At 53.7% G+C, this 11,303-nt stretch overlaps 1 protein-coding gene across 1 annotated transcript; it reads left to right on the top strand.

Moving 5' to 3' along the window:
* Window positions 1-1,603: 1,603 nt before the first annotated feature.
* On the top strand, window positions 1,604-11,213 carry ANKRD2 (ankyrin repeat domain 2). The gene is made up of 9 exons (XM_007187412.3): window positions 1,604-1,717; window positions 4,898-4,999; window positions 6,282-6,440; window positions 6,549-6,656; window positions 8,158-8,256; window positions 8,628-8,726; window positions 9,547-9,645; window positions 9,756-9,854; window positions 10,904-11,213. The coding sequence occupies exons 1-9, from the start codon at window positions 1,643-1,645 to the stop codon at window positions 11,051-11,053; spliced, it is 990 nt and encodes a 329-aa protein (XP_007187474.2). The 5' UTR covers window positions 1,604-1,642; the 3' UTR covers window positions 11,054-11,213.
* The last annotated feature ends 90 nt before the right edge of the window (window positions 11,214-11,303 follow it).

The following is an 11,303-nucleotide window of genomic DNA, read 5'->3' as shown; positions in this document are numbered from 1 at the left end:
TCTCTTGCCTGGCTTTGACTTTGGGTTCTCCTGTAGCTCTCTGGAGCCCTGGAGCCAGTTCTGGGGTGGGAGCAGGTAGGTGCACGGCCTCCCCAGCTGCTCTGGGTAGAGCAGCTACTGCTCCGTACTCTCCACCGCAGGGAGTACGGTGGAGCGAGCCGTGAACTGCCAGTATGCGGGCCTGTGTTCTCGTGGGTCCTCCAGAAAAGCCACTTAACCTCTGAACCCGCATTGCTTGTCTTTAAAGTGGAGGTGATGCCACCTGCCCTGCCTCCCCTCTCAGTTGCTGGCAGGATTAAATGGGGTAACAGATGTGAACTCGCTTTGAAAGCGATGGCAGCACCTCGGGAAGGCGGCGTTAGTTACCTGCTGCTCTGCTCCTGCAGCACGAGGGTGCTGGCTTCCGGCTCCAGCCCCCCGAGCCGGACCCTCAGGACTGAGATGTGTGCGGATGTCCTGCAGATGCTGCATGCACCCTTGGCGACGTGAAAGCAAAATCTCTGATGAATTTCGATGATGAGCCTGTGTCGGCTTGCCAGCAAGGGAACCAGAGGGAAGAAGGAGCCGGGTCTTGTGCTTCCTTAGGGGAAAATGTGCACGTAAGCAGAGAGGGGGACCTTAGATAAGGTGGTTTAGCTAAGGGCAGGCCACGTGAGTGTCACAGAACCACAGGGCTGTGGTGTCTGTGGTTCCCTGGCAGGTTCAGCGTGGGTCGTGGTGACCCAGGGCTCGCTCCCACAGTTCCAGGTGTGGAACTGAGCAGTACAGGTCTGCTGCTTCTCCAATTGAGAGTATTTTTGTTTCTCAGTGAGCACGACCACCGGTCAGGGTGGCCTGACTGGGAAACCAGAGAGGGAAGGATGATCAGTCAGAGCTGGTGTCTTCATCAGCGGGGTTTGGCACCGTGTTCCAGCCCTTCCAGTGGCTCCTTGAAGCAAGACCCTGTAAGTCCCACAGAGGCCTCCTGCGACAGACTGATGGGTGAGGTTTGTCAGGGACAAGTGGACTTGCAGCCAAATGCAGCGGTGCTTCACTAGGGGGCACTGTGGGACCCCAGAGAGGCAAAGGCCTGCTCGAGCTGCGGGCAAAGAGGGAGGCGGCTGCCCTTACCGCCACCCACCGCCTGGCACTCCAGCCCAGATGAGACAGAGTCTTGCCCCTTCCCAGAGCACGCAGGGCCTGTTCACGGGACAGCCTGGGGATGCGGGCTTATCCTGGGTCCCCACATTTGGCCTTTAGGCTCCCTCACTGGCACTGGCTGGGCAGGGTTTCCAGGCGTCCAGCAGGTGGCACTGCCATCAGGGCTAAGAGCAGCCGGCAATCCTGTGTGCAGCGCGGCTGCCCGGCCCATCTGGGCCTCAGCGCTCAGGACAGAGGCTGGGCAGGCTCCTTCCCGCAGTCCCCGCTCTCGGGGCACTGGGCCCTCCGGCTCCAATAGGCCAGGGGTTGTGGGGCGGCAACTGTCCCTGCCTCCTCCTGCTCCTTGGGGCTGCCTGGGGTGAAGGTGACAGGTCAGGGAGGCAGCTGGAGAATTGGGCCAGTGAGCTCATGGCAAAGGCACCTAGCGGGGCGGGGGTGGGTGCCCTGGCATATAAAGCCCGTGGGGCCCCGGGGCCTGCAGGGGCGGGTTGCGCACGGTACCATGGCGGGCTCCGAGGAGGTGCAGAAGGCCACGGCACTCATCGAGGAGCGGCTGGCGCAGGAGGAGGAGAATGAGGTAGGGCGGGGTGTGGGGCCCAAGGGGGCTCTGAGGAGACCCAGCTCTGCTGTCAAGGGAAGGAAGAGCCTGGCCGCCATACCTGGCAGGAAGGAGGACAGGTGTCCCCAGGGGCCCAGCTGGCTCTACTGCAAGGTGCTCCTGAGAGGGGGCTGCTGGCGGTGGGAGACCGAGGCTTCAGCCCCCAAATCTGAGAGACAGTGGAGTGGGCGAGCCAAGCTGGGTTCCCCGAGACCCTGTCCCCCCACCTGGGCCTCGAGGAGACAGGCTGAGCTGCACAGAGCAGACAGCTGGGATGCTGCCTGCGGGTTGGGGCCCTGAGGTCCCCCAGCTGCTGGCTGGGAGGCTGGGACAGGAGAAACTCCAGTGTCTGGTCCTTGAGGAAGGAGAAAGACCGGGGGCAGAGTGAGAAAGGGATGCTGGCAAAGGAAGCATGGGTTCTCTAGGACCACCAGCCACACCCGGGGAAGCGTCTGAGCATGGGGATCTGGGCAATTGCATTTTCTCTGGAATAAAGAAGTCGGGGAGGAGGGTGCGGGCTGGTCCTACTCTTCATTTTATGGAAACGAATACTTGACCTAGAGTCTACTCTTCCAAGAGCCCAGTGCTGGGAGGAATGAGAGGCTCGGGAAGGTCAGCCCCTGCCTCCTCTTTACCAAGCTCTGCGTTCATTTTAGCCGACATCTGTCAGGTGCACGGTCAACTAAGAAACAAGGCAGAGTGGAAAAGGGTGAAATAGAGGTGTAACTCAGAAGTGAAGGAGCACGAAGGGTGGGTGAGGCATGCCGACCGTGGGCCCTCGAGGACTTCTCTGTGGTCAGGAGGGCATTTGAGCCAGGCCTTCAAGGATGGCCCTTGAAGGATGGAGGCCAGGAGGGGGGAGAGTATTCCAGGCTAAGGAAACAACAGGTGCCTGTCGTTGGGGTGAGTGGATGCATGACTGTCGGGAGAAAGTCTGGCAGGATGGGCTGAGGCTGGCTGGGAAGGGAGGCAGGGCACGAACCAGACAGTGAGGGCCACGTGAAAGATACTTATTCTGTGGGCAGTGGGGAGCCACTGCATGTTGTTGAGTGAGGCACAGTGGTGCCACCTGACCTGTTTCGGGAAGGCAGCTCTGACAGCCCTGAGAAGGACTTGGAGGGGGAAAGACTGGCCCTAACAGGAATGGGAGGGAGGAGATAAATCAGTGTAGAAGTAGACTCCATTCAAAAAAGGAAGAGTGACTGAATGGAGGTGAGGAAGAGGGAAGGATCAGGACTCTGGTGGAAGAAGAGATGAGGACTAGGGAAGGGAGGGGAGGTTTGGCTGGGAAGGACCTGGACTGAGCCTGCTGAGTCCCCGCCAGCGCATCCCTGGATCTCCAGGAATGCCATTTCTCACTCCCCCAAGGGCATGTGTACCAGGGCCAGGCAGGTGAGTCATGTTGCTGGGCCATTTCTGGAGTGCTGCCGCTGGACACAGAGACCTTCAGCAAGGGGACACGGAGCAGTCCTCATCCATTCATTCATCCAACAAATATAGCGGCAGGGCTGTCAGGGCCCCAGGTACCCACAGAGCCAGCCTCACCACTGGTGCCTCCTACATGCCAGGCACTGTGCTACGCATTGGACAGGCATGCTCTCATTTCCTCTGTACAGCCATCTATGAAGTAAGGTGGAAGTTTTGTTGGGTTGCGTTTCACCGACAAACACCCAATTCAATAAACATTTCTTGAGCACCTACTGTATGCCAGCCTACAGAGACAAATCTGAAGCTAGGGGCTATGGAGTCTGGGTAAGGCGTGGGCAGGCGTTAGAGTCCCCAGTTGTTCCCACCAGGCCCCAGCCCAGCAGCATTCTTAGGGGAGAACCTCTGTTCAGCCTGCACCCCCTTCATGGGGTGGGTGGGGAAGGAGGGTCTTGGAGACCAGCCCAGGGGCTGAGGCTCTCTTGCAGGGACCTTACTGGGCTAGGTCATCACTGAGGACTTGGAGGTGTGCAGAGCTGCTGAGCCCGCCTGCCACCATCCGCGAACTCATTCATTCATTTATTCTCCAAACATTTGCTGAGCACCTACTATGTGCTAGCTCTTGTCATCGGTGCTGGGGAAGCCAAGATGATTAAGACCAAGCCCACTCTAGATGCTCCAGGAGCCCAGCCAGGGCCCCACATGCAGTAGTAGCTGAAGCCCTAGGTGATCTTGTCCCTGGGTGAGGATGCAGCGTTTCAGGCGAGGCCAGCACTGGGGAGACCTCAAACCATGTAAGCCTGACATGGAAGGGAGATGCCAGTGGAAAACAGAACATTCGAAATAAAGACCTGGAAAATCAGCCCTCAACTGACACTTGAAGAGTATAACACTGGAGCTCGGTGGCGAACAACAAAGGCAGCTGAGAGCTCTGTAAGGGAGATCATTCCTCCCCAGCTGCCACCTGGACTCAGCACCCTCCAGCCTGGACGAATGTTCCCGGTACATGGGGACTTCAGAGATAGGGGCGCCAGCACTTAACAAAGAGTGTTTTCCTTTAGAAGAGAGGAGGCGGCCATGAGGAAGTAGTCCAGCCAAGTTGGAGCTACAAGTGGGGAGGAGACTTGGACAGAGTTTCCCCCATATTATTAAAACGAGAATAAGGTTAATACTTAGAGTTCACATCAAGCTGAGAGCTGGGGAGCTGCGGGTCCCACCCCTCAGGTTCCCTGAGAGCAACAGTTCCCATGCTCTAGGATTTCACGGATCAATAAAATCTGAGGGAAAGAAGTTGGTAACTGACAGAGTTGCCAGATTTTTGTATTGTCAAGTAAGCCCACTAAAAAAAAAAACAACAAAAAACAATCATCTCACCTCAAGTATTTCATCAAAGTGAATTTTAAACGCCAAAAAGAAAAAAAAAAGACCAAAACCTCAGTGCTTGAAAAAAAGTGAGTATGTTTAATTTCCTGAAAACTCATTCCAGTAGCCCTTGATCCTGTTTTGCTGGGGACCCAGGGCAGTCAGTACACAGGTGTTTGAACTGGGGTTGGGGCCGGGGAGCCCGGCTCTGACCTGGGGCCTCCTGGACCAGACAGGAGTGGGGCAGATGAAGGGCTGGGAGGTCACACAGGAGGAGGTCCTTGGGGTCCTTGAATTCGTTGTGGGCGAGGCTATCTGGCCCCCCAGGCACTGCAGGCAGGCCCGGAACCCGTCCTGTCCTTGGCTCACCAGAAACTCCGAGGAACCACCCATCAGAAGCTGCCCATGGAGATGCTGGTGTTGGAGGATGAGAAGCAGCACAGGCCTCAGAGTCCATCCTTACAAAAGGTTAAGGTAAGTGCTACGAGAACCCAGTATCTGCGCTCTCAGGAGACAGACCGGGCAGTTACGGCCTTGCTCCTGCAGCAGCCCAGCGCCCCCTGGGAGATGTTAGCGATGCAGCATCTCGGCCCCACCCCATACTTGTGAAGGAGAGCAGAATATGCCACCCCCAAATATACCACTTTGGCATACTGATTATTTTTAATTAAAGTTATCTGAGAAAAAGCCAGTGCAAGAAGGACACTCTGACCCTCCTTTGTTCCCCTGAAAGTAGGAAATAAATCTGCCATGGGAAGTTACCCTCCTTATATCAGGAAAGTAGAATGCTTCCTTATCACCAGATATCAGGAATTCAGGGCTGAGAAGGCTATATAAACAAAACTTGTTTCTTCACTAATTAGTTCCTCCAAAAACAAACTCCTTTGTCTTTTCAATAGGACGCAAATTTATTGTTTCTTTGTCTAAAATGTGTAAAAGCTGCCTGCTTTGGTCACTTCTTTGAGTCTCATATTTTTATGGACTACCATACATATGAAATTAAATTTGGTTTTCTCCTATTAATCAGTCTTACATCAATTTAATTATTAGACCAGCCAAAGAACTTACAAGTGAAGAGGGGGGAAGTTTTCCTCCCCACGCCGGCTAAGTCAGAATCTGCATGTGTACAAGATCCCAGGGGACTCATTTTGGAAGCGGCAGTGATGCGGCAGCCATACAACAGGGCGTGATGCAGGTGTTAATGGGCTGGGGGAGGCTGTGTGTGCTGACAGGAGACATCTCCACGCTGATAGAGAAAAGCAGAGTTTCCAGACCACTGTGTGGATGCATGTCTGAAAGGGCATCAACGGAGCTATGATAGAAGTTCCTCTGGGAGAGAAGGGCTTTCTCTTCAGAGCTTTTATGTTTCTGTATTACCTTTATGGCCAGAGAGAGAGAGAGAGAGAGAGGCAGGGAGGGACGGAGGGAGGGACAGAGAGAGAATTGAATGGAGAGATGAGAATTCGTACCCTGTTCTGGAGGCCTGGGCTAAGAACTTCCCTTGAGATTTCCTCATCAACTCCCCACCCTATGTGGAGCCTTGAAGCTGGACAGCTCCCAGGCAGCCCCCTCAAGCCCCCCGCGCCTCTGTGTCTCAGTCTCATTGGCTTCACCTAGTCCTAGGCGGCAGAGCTAGACCTGGATTCTTTCTCCCTTGAGAGGCTCTCCCTGTCGTCCACCTCCAGCCTAGCTCAGAGGTCCCCAAGCCCCACATTCTGTGCCCCAGTGCGGGGCTTGATTGGCTATCACCACGCAGGGTCAAGAGCGCGTGCGTAAAACATCCCTAGACCTGCGGAGGGAGATCATCGACGTGGGTGGGATCCAGAACCTCATCCACCTGCGGAAAAAACGCAAGCAGAAGAAGCGGGAAGCCCTGGCAGCCTCCCAGGAGCCACCTCCAGAGCCGGAGGAGATCGTAAGGGTCCTGGGGAGGACACCTGTGTGGGCAGGGGGAGCCGGGGGATGGGGGAATGGCTCAGATCACAGCGGAGCGGCCTCCAAGGACTGCATTCGCTCTCCCCAGACCGGCCCTGTGGACGCGGAGACATTCCTGAAAGCGGCAGTGCAGGGGCAAGTGAAGGTCATTGAGAAGTTCCTGGCAGACGGGGGTTCCCCCGACACCTGCGATCAGGTGATGTTCCCATCGGGCCCTGCACCTGTGCCGGCCTCCCTTTCAGAGCTGACACACCCACCCCGGCCGCTTGTGGATTCTTTGAGAACAGGCGTGGGTGTCCTTTGGGAGGGGGCCCCTCAGAAGATGTGGGATGTCCTCTTCCCCACACAGGAGTTTTTCTAAATCCTTAGACCCTTTCCAACTTGAACCACCTCCAGAGTAATAAACACCTGGATTTTTAGGGGAAAAAATGGAATGGAATCAAATACAGAGTCCAAGACCAGGAGATTTGGACTCAAATCCCACCTGGACCGCTCCCTAGTTCTGTGACCTGTGGCTGGGCCTGTCACCTCTCTGTGCCTGTTTCCTCCTTTGTAAAACTGGCTCCTCCCCTCAGAGCATGTTATGGGGATCAAATAGAATATTAGTGCTTCAATACATATTTATCGAATGAGAAAACTATTAAAGCACATGCTTGGATATGATATTTTGTGTTGCATTGTATATCATCATACTTTTAACAATTATTTTTATCTTATGGTTAAAATATATATATATAAAACATGAGACATGCCAAATAAATTTTAAGTGTACAACTCAGTAACATTAATTACATTTATAATGTTGTGCACCCATCCCCACGATTTTCAAAACGTTTCCATCACCCGTCATACTTCTTTTTGTTTTCCCTGAAACTGCCTCTTTCATACTTTGTAGGATGCTCTCTCGAGATCATATCCTGGGATTGAGCAAATTAATGGTCACCCCCTTCAGCCTGCATTATTGCAGGCTTAGCCTACACGTCCTTTCCACTTTTTAGATTCCAGAGTTTTAATCCTCTTGGTCTACCTAAGCATCTCCTACCTCTGCGCGTTGTGCTGGGTGCTAGGAGCAGAAAACCAAAAAGACCAGCGTTGACAGTAGCTGGGAGACTGATGCACAACTGGATCATTAGAATATGGAAAGATATGCCCTCTGGCCTGAGTGTTTCAAGAGACCAAAGCAGAAAGCTGACTGCATTGGAAAGGAAGTTCATTCCCTCCTTGAATCAGTAATCAGGGTGCACCTGCCCATCCTGGCCCTGGGCAAGGCACTCAGGGGAAATAGTCAAGTAAGACTCAGCTTGCCTTTGACTGTCTATCACAGTGGAGGGTTGTCTGGACCCCTGAGACAGCTATGGCCTAGAGGTTTCAAGAAGTCGATGACACTTGAGCTGCATCTTCATGGAGTTACAAGAATTCATCAAGCACTCACAGGGAGTATGGGCAAAATGGGCATTTGGGCACAGGCAACAGCTTGTGTGTTTAGGGGGCAATGAGAAGGTCAGAGTCCCCAGTGCATAGGAGGCCTCCAAGGCTGGTCCAGATAGAGCATGAAGGAGCTGGCGGAACATGGAAGATATGGGGACCCGGCACAGGGGTCAGAATCGGGCTGGGATAAGGCCTGGGCTCAACTTGGGTGGACGATGGGCTCAGGCCTGGGGCCAGAGTTTAGGCCCTGACAGTTTCTCTGGGGACAGTTCCACCGGACAGCACTGCACCGAGCTTCCCTGGAGGGCCACATGGAGATCCTGGAGAAGCTTCTAGAGAGTGGGGTCACTGTGGACTTCCAGGATCGGGTGAGCAAGAGGGCAGGTATTGGGTGAGGGGCAGGAGGTGGGTCCAGCACTCATAGACTCCCTATCCCTGCAAACCTCCAACCTGGGACATAAACAAGCTGCCTTGGGGGCCAGGCTCCACCTCTAGTATGTTGTATGACCTCGGGGGGGCCCCATCTCCTCCCTGAGCCTCCTCTGTAAATCTGGCTTGGACGAGATGGACCCCAAGGGTTCTTCGGCTCCACTCCATCCATTGCTCAGTCACTGGAGTGGCCCTATCCTTCCCTGGACCTTTGCCCTGGATATCTCCCTGCCCTCTTGGCTGGGGTCCTTTCCGCCAGGGCACTTTCTTCCCTGAAGCTCTGCAATTAGGCTCCACCCTTCCTTTCTAGCTGGACTGCACAGCCATGCATTGGGCCTGCCGTGGGGGCCACTTGGAGGTGGTGAAGCTTCTGCAAAGCCGGGGAGCAGACACCAATGTGAGGGATAAGGTGAGGCCATAATGCTCACAGATGTTGGGGTAGCAGGGTGGAGGGGTGGCGGGGAGAGAAGCAGAGGGTAGAAAAGCAGAGAGCAGGAAGGTAGTGAGCTAGTCTGGTTTCTGGAGTGGCTGCAGAGCCCAGGGATGGGTCCTTGCCATCAACTGCAGCCCCTTGGAGACCACCATCTGGGAATGGGAGCAGGAAGACCAGAGGAGAGGGGAGGAGAAGAGATCCACTATCTGGGTGGCTTTGGGACCCCCCCCAAAGATGGATTTGTTCACCCATGCAATCGTTCATCATCCTTCTGTCTGTCTATCCATCCATCCATTCATTTATTCATCTGTTCACTTATTTATTTATCCACCATTTTTAATTCACCCAATCCTTTGTATATAACCTTGAACAAGTGACAGCCTCTGAGCCTCTGTTGCTCATCTATAAAATGCCTTGCAGAGTTCTTGTATAGATTGGTTGGGAAAATGTATATAAATTAATTATTTATTCAACATAAGGCTAATGTTTTATAAGCTTTTGCTGTGCTCATCGCATAGTCATCCCTCAATAAATGGCATCTATTATAATTATTTTAAAAGGGCAGAGGAGTGAGCAGTTGCTCACATCCGGGTGAGAGGGGAATCATAGAAGGCTTCCCCGAGGAGGTGGCATGTAATGCCTTAGAGCTGATCATCAGATAGGGTGATGGGAAATTACAGCGTTCCCTGACCCTCCTTGGGAGAAGGATTAGGCTAGAGTTAAGACAGCCCCCCCTCCCAGAGGCATCACAGTCCGGGTCCCTTCAGCCAGCATTTCCTGATTCCTCCCCACCCAGCTGCTGAGCACCCCCCTGCATGTGGCAGTCCGGACGGGGCACGTGGAGATCGTGGAACACTTTCTATCCCTGGGCCTGGACATCAATGCCAAAGACAGAGTGAGTGTCTGGGTTCCTTCATGGCCAGCCCCGCCATAGGGGGCTCCCTATGCCCCCTGCGGGCTCCCACATGCCCCCGTGGGCCATGCTGAATGTCTCACTGGTTCTAGGAAGGGGACAGTGCCCTGCATGATGCCGTGAGGCTCAATCGCTACAAAATCATCAAACTGCTGCTCCTGCACGGGGCTGACATGATGAGCAAGAACCTGGTAAGTTCACTCCTTTCCTGATTCAGTAAACAATGTGCACTGCTATCCTAGGCCCTGTGCTGGGCACTTGGAAGAAATACAGAACTGAGCAAGACTCGGCCAGCCTGCCCTTGGGACAGTCTCACAGTGGAGGGTTTCTCTGGGCCCCGGGAGATTGGGGGCCCACCCAGCTTCCCAACTCTCTCTATGCTTTTCTACATCCAGAAAATCTAAGTGGAGAAAACAGCCAGGAGGGACAGGAGGAGGATTTCCCAAAGGCCCCCAAGTAGACCACAGGGGGTCCTAATGTCCAGGCTCAGGGAGGCCAAAATCGTGGAGGGACAGAGCCAGAAGGAAGCTAAGCACTCAGTCAGCACGATTGTTCCCAGCACCCTGTGTTGGCTCCTGTGATCCTCCAGTTCCTTTAGGAACCTATGTCCCCCCGTCCAAGCTCTTCTTTGGGGCCCAGAGCAATCACAAAAGAGAGGAGAATTGGGTAAGGGAGGACCTTGACTCTAGAAAGGCTGGGGGGTGCAATATAGGGGTAGGGGATTAAGAGGTACAAACTCTTATGTATGATATAAGCTACAAGGATATATTGTACAACACGGAATATAGCAAATATTGTATAATAACTATAAGTGGAGTATAACCTTTAAAAATTGTGAATCACTGTATTGTGCACCTGTAACTTATATAATATTGTACATCAACTATACTTCAATTTTTTAAAAAAAAGCTAGCTATATGAAAGGAAAAAGAGAGGCTGAGGAGATAATGGGAGAGTTAGGAAGATAAGGGGAAGGTGTAAATGAGGGCTTCTCAACCTCACACTTTTTGGGCGGGATAATTCTTTGTCGTGGGGGGACTGTCCTGTGCATTATCGGATGTTTGAGCGGCGTCCCTGGCTTCTACTCAAGATGCCAGTAGCAACCCCTCCTCCGGTGTCATAACCAAAAATGTCTCCAGACATTGCCAGTTGCTCCCAGTTGGGAACCACTGGCGTAGATGAGGGCATCTCTTCGTACAGACTTCTGAATGGTGACTAGATATCCTCTTGTTTCCCCCAGAAAGGAAAGACCCCCACGGACCTGGTGCAGCTGTGGCAAGCTGACACCCGGCACGCTCTGGAGCACCCGGAGCCGGGGTCAGAGCAGAACGGGCTGGAGGGGTCTGCCGAGAGTGGGCGGGAGACCCCGCAGCCTGTGCCAGCCCAGTAAACGACTGTCCCAGCCCAGCCAGGCACCTGGCCTGTCCCCTGCGTACAGCCGGAGGGTCATAAGAATGGCCCCCAGAGCTGAGGACCACACCATTCCTCTGTGTACGCCCCGGGAGCACCCACAAACTACTGCAATTTTAAAAAAAGTCATTTTTGCTGTGTGTGATGTTCATTTCTATTTGTGCCTGAAATATTTAGGAATGAAGGAAGACTGGGAACAAGGGTGGGCTCAGGCAAGAGGGGAACTTGGA

This window comes from Balaenoptera acutorostrata, chromosome 16 (assembly GCF_949987535.1).
Source record: "Balaenoptera acutorostrata chromosome 16, mBalAcu1.1, whole genome shotgun sequence".
Taxonomy (NCBI): domain Eukaryota; kingdom Metazoa; phylum Chordata; class Mammalia; order Artiodactyla; family Balaenopteridae; genus Balaenoptera; species Balaenoptera acutorostrata.
The sequence above is the reverse complement of the archived record's forward strand: the minus strand, read 5'-3'. Positions and strand labels throughout refer to the sequence as shown.

Coding starts and splice junctions, on each gene's coding strand:
- ANKRD2 (XM_007187412.3), top strand. CDS start 1,643: ATGGCGGGCTCCGAGGAGGTGCAGAAGGCCACGGCACTCATCGAGGAG. Junction 6,657..8,157: donor CCCCCGACACCTGCGATCAG/GTGATGTTCCCA, acceptor CTCTGGGGACAG/TTCCACCGGACAGCACTGCA. Junction 9,646..9,755: donor ACATCAATGCCAAAGACAGA/GTGAGTGTCTGG, acceptor CACTGGTTCTAG/GAAGGGGACAGTGCCCTGCA.